This window comes from Echinops telfairi, unplaced genomic scaffold (assembly GCF_000313985.2).
Source record: "Echinops telfairi isolate 266 unplaced genomic scaffold, ASM31398v2 ScPeMD7_31;HRSCAF=116, whole genome shotgun sequence".
Lineage (NCBI taxonomy): Eukaryota > Metazoa > Chordata > Mammalia > Afrosoricida > Tenrecidae > Echinops > Echinops telfairi.
In genome coordinates this window covers 45,827,271-45,836,658 of record NW_022103928.1, presented here as the reverse complement: position 1 = coordinate 45,836,658, position 9,388 = coordinate 45,827,271, and the positions used below count along the sequence as shown (strand labels likewise).

At 57.9% G+C, this 9,388-nt stretch overlaps 1 protein-coding gene across 1 annotated transcript in view; it reads left to right on the top strand.

Moving 5' to 3' along the window:
- The first annotated feature begins 653 nt into the window (after positions 1-653).
- The window catches only part of KLF15 (Kruppel like factor 15), a 12,232-nt gene continuing 3,497 nt past the window's right edge, over positions 654-9,388 (top strand). The window contains exons 1-2 of the mRNA XM_004702471.2: positions 654-712; positions 5,185-6,280. Coding sequence (XP_004702528.1) covers positions 5,211-6,280 — 1,070 coding nt within the window. The 5' untranslated portion in view covers positions 654-712; positions 5,185-5,210. The remainder of the gene's footprint in view (positions 713-5,184; positions 6,281-9,388) is intronic.

Here is a 9,388-nt window from a genome sequence, read left to right as displayed (position 1 = left end):
CCCGGCACCCCACGGGGGACACAGCGCCCCGCGCTGGCGATGGGGCGCTCTGCAGGAAAGGGCGGGGCGGGGGGGGTGCAGCCCTGCCGGCTGGCCTCGCAGCGCCCGCTCCCACGCCCCCTGCACCTGGGGCGATTCTAGGGATTTCTGCGCACCCTGATTCTACACCCCGCGTCTGTTGCGCGCTCCTGGGGTGGGATTTGGCTTTAGGAGCTGTCTCCAGGGCTTCGGTGCGCCTTCCGAGAAGGGAAGGGAGAGCAGGGGCGGGCCGGGGATGGGAGTACTGGGAGCAGTCCCCAAAAGAGCAGAAGGGGTGGCGGGCTGGTGAACACCGCCCGCGGGCTGGCAGGCCCCGGTCTCGCTAGCTTGGGGGCGGGGCCACCGGGGCGGGGCAGAAGCGCGTGACGTCACGGCGCGGGCCAATGGGGGGCGCGCTCGGGGCCGAGCCTCCTGCGAGCCTTCTCGGCGCCCGCACGCGTCACGTGACCGGCCCCGGAGTGAGCGCCCGGTGAGCGCGCGGGCGGGCGGGCGAGAGCTCCGGCCGCAGCTATCCGCCGGCCTGCGGGCGAGCCAGCGAGCTCCGGAGCCGCGGCACCGCCCGCTGCCGCCGCCCGACCAGGGAGTCGAGCCTCCGCGCCCACCTCGCCCAGCCCGGTCGGGGCTGCAGGACCGCGGGAGGCCTGGCCGGCGGCCGGGCGTGCGCAAAGTTCAGGTGAGAGAGCTTGTGGCCCGCTGAGCCGCCGAGTAGACGTGGCCCCGGGCGCCCAGAGTCAGGCCCGGGGCACGAGAGGCGCTCAGCTTGGCGTCGGGACGCACGGCCGGGCGCCCGAGCCGCTGTCCGAGCTGGGCAAGAGGACCCAAGGCCAAGTCTCAGGAGCGGCTTGAGTTCACAGGGATTGAGCGCAGGGGTTCGGATTAAGTCCTTGGGCGATTGCCCCTCCCCCTTACTGGCACTTGACCAGCACCTGTCGGGGCCCCCCACCTCCGTGCCTGGACCCCCCTAGTCCGGTGTGTTTTGCGAGCTGGCCTTCCCATATGGCCCGTGCCGGGGCCAGGCCTGCTGGGGGTGGGGGGTGGAAAGAAAAGGGAGGGGGGAGGAGGGGAGGTCGCTCAGGGACCAGAGGCAGAAGGGGTTACTACTGGTCACCCCTGCGCAGTGGACTGTGGAGGGTAGAGGGGGTGGCGAGGGCACGGGCCGAAGGTGTGGTGGCTAGTGGGCAGAGCTTGAGGGCACCTCCGGGAGAGGGTTGGAGTGGGCCCTCAGCGCCTCCCTTTCCCCAGCTTGTCTCTACTCACGCACCAGCAGCTTCACACCGGACACGCACACACACGCACGCACGCGCGCGGACACCTTCCCGCACGGTCACACCGAACACCACACCCCGCACATGCACACGGCAGAAACTTACACATCCCTTTCGCGCACACGCCACTCGGGAACACCCGCGTATTCACCCAGGTCGCATACTCCTACCCTTCACCCAAACCCCCACCCACCCACCCCCACCCCTCCTTTAGATCAAACCTTAGTGGAACTCTACCAAGGTGTATTCCGACTCATTGAAGCCTATAGTAGAGGTAGCAGGCTCGGGGCAGGAGACCACCCCCTCTGATGCCCCATGGTCATCCGACTTCATGACAAACATCCTCAAATTTTAGAGCCCCGCGCCCCACCGCCCTCCCCATAAACCTCGCCACTCAGGAGCTCGCGCCACCTCACAGGTATGAGGACATGAGGCTTGGTGACTTTGGGGCTGGAGGGCAGCTTTGGGAATGGGGACTCTTATTTTGAAAGGCGGCCCGCCGCCTACCCCCGCCCCCACCCCCGTGATTTGCACGCTGACCCAATGGCCAGCCCTTGGCCAGTGCTCGACTTGTTATCAATTACATGTTGTTCCTGCAGCCGCTGTGTCCCCGGGAGGATAAACAGCAGGCCTGGCCCAGCCGGGGCGGGGGGACGAGGGGGGAGGAGGAGGCGGAGTCCGGTGGTGGGCTGGGGACGGTGCCCGGAACAGCGTGTCCCCTCCCCCTGCACGCAGCCTTTGCCTCTGGCTGTGCCACGTGCTGCTGTTTTTTTAGGGCCTGGAGCCGGTTCCCAGCCCTGGCACGCCCTGGCTTTTCAGATCGCGGTCCCAAGAACCCACTCTTGGCTCTTAAAGTGCTTCAGCGGTCCACTTTGGCCGCTCAGCCTTTGAGACTGATGCCTATCCAAGCTGTCCTTCCCTCTCCCTTTCCTCCTTCCTACCTCTGCACGCCCCCACCCCAACTTCCCTACAGCAAAAATATGCCAGTAGGTGCTTTAGACTCAGAGAGATGGCTCATGTTTTGATGGCCTGGGGGAAGAAGTGGGTGGGAGGCTTATAGACAGGGCAGGAAATGCAAACGCATAGCGCAGATGGGTTACCGAAGCTGCTCAGGAGAATAGAATCCAGAGGGATCGCTGGGTGGGCAAGGAGGACTTCCATAGTCAGTGACTTCTGAGCCAAGATCAGATAAGGAAACCCCATGTAGAGGAGGAGGATGGTGGCTTTAGGGGAGAAGGAACTTGTGAGGCTGGTGCACAGTGTGGTGACTTCTGTGGAGAGGTGGCAGAAACCTGTCTCTGGGCACCCAGAGGAGCTGGAGCTGCCTCTCTTTGGAGGCCTGTCAGAGAAGTGCTTTTTTCCCACCCCCACTCTCATTGTACCTGTTTTACCCAGTATTTCTTTTTATTTCATTCTATATGTAACTCTCAGGTTGTAGCTGTAAAAGGTAGGGCCTCTTTAACCCTATAATACCATCATTACAGTTAAAAAATATTAACAGTGAGACCTGATATCAAACAGTGATTACATTGCAGGGAAGGGTTATAAGCAAGGCCTATTCCAGAGAGATGGGGTTTCCGAGATAACATCCTATCTCAACAGAGGACCAGAAAGACCACATGCTCCCTATGAAGGCTGGTTGTAGAGGTCATAGTGGCAGGTGTTGACTGAGAGCTTGCGATCCTGTGTATCTCCTGGGATTCTTACACATCTGGGGCCAGACACTGCCTGCTGTAGCCCCCTTTTAACAGAACAAGATACAAGTTCAGACAGGTATGTGTGCACTGTGAGGGGGCGCCAGGGGCCCTGCACCTCACTGCCTCTTCACATTACCTGGTATTCCAGGCCTTTCAAGCATCTCATTAGTGTAGAGTACATATATTAGAACTTCAGCTGAGTGTTTGGAAACCAAAAGCAAAATGTTCTGGCAAAACTGCCCTTCCTTCTCAGGAAGATATGTCAAGGGCATCTTCCCTCCGTTAATTTCCCAGAGCTCCTTGAATTTTCCTGGATGAGTTGTGAGCTGAGGTCAGGGGTCCTGAGATCACACAGCAGAAGAAGGGCCTAGCCATCATTGAGGCATGATCCAGATAAGAAAATTGAGGCTTTGAGGGGTGCAAAGACTTGCCCAAGGTCACAGCAGCCAATGCCTTGCCCTGGTTGGATTCTGCCGAGGCCCAGCCTTTTAACAGTTTGACAGCTCTGAGTGCCAGGTATTGAGTGGTCCTGAGGCAGATAATGGGGTAGGTACGGAGGGAGGCCAAGCAACAGAGTCTCTATTCCAGATGCAGAATACCCATCTTCCCCAACTGATAAACGGCAGCCATGATTTTGAGTGGGGACAAAGGTCCACAGGTGGCCCTGTTAGAGCTTGACACTGTTGACTCTCCTTGAACATGGGACCTGGTTCAGCCATCAGCTTAGACTGCCTACCACTCTGCCCTCTCTTCGCCTCCCCTGGGCCCTCCTTGCCTCCATGTGGGGGCTGCACTGAAGTGGACCTGGTAGCTGGCCTGCCCTCATGGCCCACAGCATCTAGGGCAAGCTGGGCATTGGTGAGCCTTCTGAGGCAGTGAGTGATCCTGTATGGGGACAAAGGAGCAGGGTTGCAGGGCAAGGCTTATCACCTCCTACCCTTGGCTCTTGTGAAGTCCAGCGTATGCGTGGGAGAGGCATGGACCCCCAGCTGGCTGTCCCCCTGTGAGTTATGGCTCTGTGGGGTGGCAGCAGTGAGGCCTGAGGGTGCAGAATAGGCTGCAGGTGGAGAGTTCTCTCCATCAAGCCCTTTCCTTCCTGTTTCACCAGGAGGCAGCCAAGGAGCTGAGGGGCCTGGGAACTGGGGCAGGGGAAAGTCTGAATACCTCAGGTGTTGATTAGAGCTTGAGAGGGCAGGTGCTCGTTCATTGGCTGTGATTTTTTTTTTTTTTGCCTGAAAATTACCTTGCCAGATTCAAGTACAGGCTTGTCTGATAAATTTGAATTTCGGGGAAAATAGTTTTAATAGAAAGAAGTGTGTCCATTCAATATAGGAATTAAATGTAAAAGGTAATTTGTATCCAAAATTCAAATTTCATTCTAAAACAAAGAAACGTTGCCTTCGAGTCACTGCCGACCCTAGCAACCCTGTAGGACCAGGTAGAACTGCCCCTGTGAGTTTCCGAGACTGTAACTCTTTATGGAAGTGGAGAGCCCTTTATTTTTACTCCGCTGAGCTGGCTGGTGGTTTCAAACTGCTGGCCTGTCAGATTGCAGCCCAACAAATAACCACTATGCCACTGGGGCTCCTCTGCATTTAATTAGGCTGCCCACATTGTTATCTGCTCAATCTGACAACTCTACTAACACACCAACAACTCTGTTCTGTGTTGCTGGGGTCAGGGGACATTCGACTCATCCCGTAACTCCTCAGTGACCCAACAGGAATGACTCTTAGGGTAGGTGCACTCTGAAATGCAGCCTTTCCATTCAGCTCAGCTGTGGGCTGACTTCTTAGGATGACTCCCTGACCTTGGCTGCTCCGGGGTCCACAGAGCTCCAAGGAGACTCACTTTCTCTCTCAAACACATGCCCAGACTCGGCCATTCCCAGCTACATGGGATGTCCTTTTCCAGAATCATTCTGGAAAGTTTGTTTAAAACCAAACGTGCTTGGATGATGCAATGGGCTTGGAAAAGACGCTTTTGCAAACAGGTGGTGCAATTTTGGAAAACGCTCTTGCAGGCACAGCCCTCCCATGGGACAAGACAGGCAGAATCCAGGCATTTGGCCATGGGCAGCTCTGGAAGCCAACCCAGGCAGCCAAGGGTGGGGTTAGCCATCCACAGGGCCCAGGTGAGTATACCTTCCTCCTGACTCAGCTTCCCTTGTCCCATCTCTGCAGCCGCCACCCGGCACGGCCAGGCCAGCATGGTGGACCACTTGCTTCCAGTGGACGAGACCTTCTCGTCGCCAAAATGCCCAGCCGCTTACCTGGGTGACCGGTTGACTGGCCCACGGGCCTACCACATGTTGCCCTCCCCACTCTCGGAAGATGACAGTGACTCCTCCAGCTTTTGCTCCTGTGCCAGCCCTGACTCCCAAGCCCTCTGTTCCTGCTACAGTGGCCACGCAGGCACCAAGGGCCAGGATAGCATCTTGGACTTCCTGCTGTCCCGGGCCACACTGGGTGGCGGCGGCAGCATCGGGGTCAGCAGTGGCCCCATGGCCTGGGGGCCCTGGAGGAAGGCCCCAGCACCTGTGAAGGGGGAGCATTTCTGTTTCTCGGCGTTTTCTGCGGGGGACCCCGATGAGGTGGCGCGGCCCTTTCAGCCCACGCTGGAGGAGATTGAGGAGTTTCTGGAGGAGAACATGGAGCCTGGGGCCAAGGATGCGCCCGAGGGAAGCAGCAAGGACTTTGAGGCCTGTGGCCAGCTCTCAGCTGGCCCACCCAGAAGCTACCTCCATCCCGAGTCTGGTGGGAAGGAGTGCTGTACCCCTCTGCCAGGCAGCCCTAGCACCAGCAGTGCCCACAGCCCAGGTGGGGGGCCAGCATCTGAGGGCCCCATCCCAGTACTGCTCCAGATCCAGCCAGTGCCCGTCAAGCAGGAGGCAGGTACAGGGCCAGCCTCCCCTGGGCAGCCCCCAGAAAGTGTCAAGGTGGCCCAGCTCCTAGTCAATATCCAGGGGCAGACCTTTGCACTTGTGCCCCAGGTGGTGCCCTCTTCCAACTTGAACCTGCCTTCCAAGTTTGTACGCATTGCCCCAGTGCCCATTGCCGCCAAGCCCATTGGGTCGGGACCCCTGGGGCCAGGCCCTGCGGGCCTCCTCGTGGGCCAGAAGTTCCCCAAGAACCCTTCGGCAGAACTCATCAAGATGCACAAATGCACTTTCCCCGGCTGCAGCAAGATGTACACCAAAAGCAGCCACCTCAAGGCCCACCTGCGCCGGCACACGGGCGAGAAGCCCTTCGCCTGCACCTGGCCGGGCTGTGGCTGGAGGTCAGTATGGCAGAGCCGGGGGCGGGAACAAGGTTCGAACCTAGCTGCTCACCAGGGTTTCAGTGATTGCCATCTCTTCCAATGCTAGAGGAAGGGCTAGCCAAGGAGGGGTGGGGTGGGCAGGTGGGCAGGACCATAGCTTGGCACAGTTTCCCAGAGCTGTTTTTGTCTGTCCTGATTCCTCAAACCAGAAACCAACTGGCTTCCAGGTGCACAATCACCAGGTAAGACTCGCTGTGGCTTCCGATGCCTCCTGGCCTCTGGAGCCAAGCAATGGAGCCGGGCAGATGAGGGTGAGGGCTTGGTGACTAGGCGACAACAGAGGGGCAATTCACAGCAGTAAGCTGTGGACTAGACAAGAGCTAAGTGCTGTGTGCCTCTCTGACCCTCACAGTACCCCCAAGGGTAAGTGTTATATCACTCCTATTTGATAGCTGAGGGGCCTGAAGTCCAAGCTGGCAAAGTCACTTGCCCAAGGTTATATAGTATTGTCATTGGGATTTGAACCCAGGGGTTAGATTAGAGAGTCCACAGCCTAGATAGCCTCCCTCCCCAGCCAGCGGGACCAGCTCTGCTTTACAGATGTGCTTGGGCATGCAGGTGCCACAGGTTCAAGTCCTTGCCCAGCCCTTGTTCCCGGGGTCCTCCTGGTGTATTTGGGAAACTGCCTGCTGAAAACCAAACAAAGGAAAAACCACCACCGCTCCTGGTGACGTGGAGGGCTTTCTGCTTGGCCTCGTAAGGACAGGGCCTCATCTCAGGTAGCCTCTGTGATCCAGACTACAAGGACCCTGAATATGGTCTCTTCTTTTGGTGGGGTAGGGGCAGAGGGAAAAGTGTGGGCAGCTGGTCACAGGAGTCCTTGCTGGCTGAGGCTAGGTAGGGACAGGGATTTCGTGAGTGGCGTGTGCAGTGTGGCAGAGCTAGCCTTGGCGCTATCAAGGTGCCTGTCTCTTGGGAAGAACTAGGAAGGAAGGTCCTTTATCCCGACCCCCGTTGGGAAGTACTCAAGACAGGCATCCTCCTTACATGTGGCCAGAGCCTTCAGCAGATGGAGAAGGGTCTTTGAGTAAAACGTGGGTGAGAGGACAGGAGAAGTGATGAGAGGCTGGACTCCCTGAGCCCTTACTGTGTACAAGTGTTCTCTGTTCCTCAGATCGAAACCTGCTCATCCCCACTCTTGCTCACATGCCTCTTGTACTGGGGCCACCTGAGTTACTCCCAAGCTTCTCATTGGCCCCAAAGATCCATACCGTCTGTTTCCCTGCCTCTGTCCCTTCCTAATGGCACCCAGCTCTGCCAAACTTGGCCTTGGCCTCTGCCCCCTGTGCTCTCTCTGGCCTGCTTCTCCCCAGTGACTCTGTAATGATACTGCTCCCGCTACCCTTTGATCCTGCGCCTGCTACTCTTTGATCCTGCGCTTCCTCAGCACCCCCACGTGCGTTAGCTCCTCACATTCTCACAGCCACCTCATGCAGTGTGGGCACCGATCCCAGTTTACAAGGGAAAACCAAGGCACAGAAGGGTCAAACCTCTTTCTTGCTCACAGGGATATTGCTCTGGGGGCAGGGGCAGGGGCCAGTGGATGCACAGGCCTGCTTAGGCCCATCAGGAGCAGTGTGGCAGGCCTTCTCTGCCTGGAGTCCCAAGCTTGGTGGCATTCCCTTTGTATCTGGTGTCGGCTGACTCTGCCTTCTCTCCTTCACGAGCTGTCTGGGGTTGGGCTTACGGGCCACTGGGTGGCTCCTTAGAAGCCCCTTGTGACAGTTAATACTGCTCGGGCCCACTTAATTCTCAAAATAAGCCAGCCAGAGAGGCAGCTGTATTATCGTCCCCATTTTGCAGAGGAAAAAGTCAAGGCACAAAACAGTGACTTCCCAGGCCTCCTCACTAGCCTCATGTCATCTAGCAGGGGTGGTGTGGGTGTGGGAAGATCTCCGCCTCTCCTTGCCACTGGGCTTTGATGTCAGGACATCAACCCCGCATGTCCTCCAGGAAAAGTCCCCCACCTCTCTAGGTCTCTCTCTCAGGTGGCCCTGGCGGGTGATGTGCCCTTCCCCCTGCCAGGCTAGCTTGGTTCTGGCACCACACCCAGACTGAGCACCTCCACCTCACCTGACCATGGGCACCTCTGTGTGACACATACTTTCGCTCCGTCCCTGCAGTCATCACATGCACCAGCCACCAGCCTCCACGCCCTCTGTGGGCCAAGGCCCCTGATTCCCTGTCCCTGCCTCTCCTGTGTTGCAATTCAGACACCCGTGATGGGCAGACACCGACTGTTCTCCACGAAACCTCACCTTCTGGGAAGTGACTGTGCACCTACTTTCTTAGAAGTCCCCTCGCTGCTCCCTCAGATGCAGGCCTTCTTTGTTCCCTGCAGCAGAACATCCTGCTCTGGAATAGCGAGGCCACGCTGTCCAAAAGGAACCCCTACGATCACAGCGAACATTAGTCCTGAGGCCCACCGTCCTAGGTGGCAGGTTCCTTGTCGTCCACAGTTGACAGGAAGAACAGGAAAAGGAGTTGGAGGTCTAAGGCTTCAGGGAGGGAGTCGTGGGAACAGGGCCCCAGACCACCGCTGGCTGGCTCCTACTCGTGGCTTCTTGCAGTCCCATGAGAAAAGGTGAGCCCCAGAGTGTGGCTGGGGAGGGGGTACATTGTACCACCCTGGAGCATCATTCACGCTGCAGCCCTTGGGGGCTCCAGGAACTGTGAACTTGGCACTCTGAGTGGTGGTGGTAGGAGAGGGGCTCCAGGAACGGGCACCTGCAGTTGACATGCACAGGTGCTGAGTGAGCTAGTGGTGCTGGCATTAAGCTGCTCGGGCCATGGAGACTCTGAGGCTGCAAACTTGCAGCCCAGCAACTCCACAGTCGTAGTCCGGCCCACATCCTCCAGTACCTCTCCAGGTACCAGGCTCTGTGCTAACTCCTTTGAGCTGATAGGAGCTCACTGGGAACAATGACAAGTACTTTCCTGGATGCTTTACTTCTCAGCTTTGAAAATCCTCATAATCCTATGAAGTAGGTCCATCACTCTGTTTCCAGGTAAGGACAGGGATTCAGAGCTTACTGGCTTGCCGGGTCACTTGGTCAGTAGAGATCA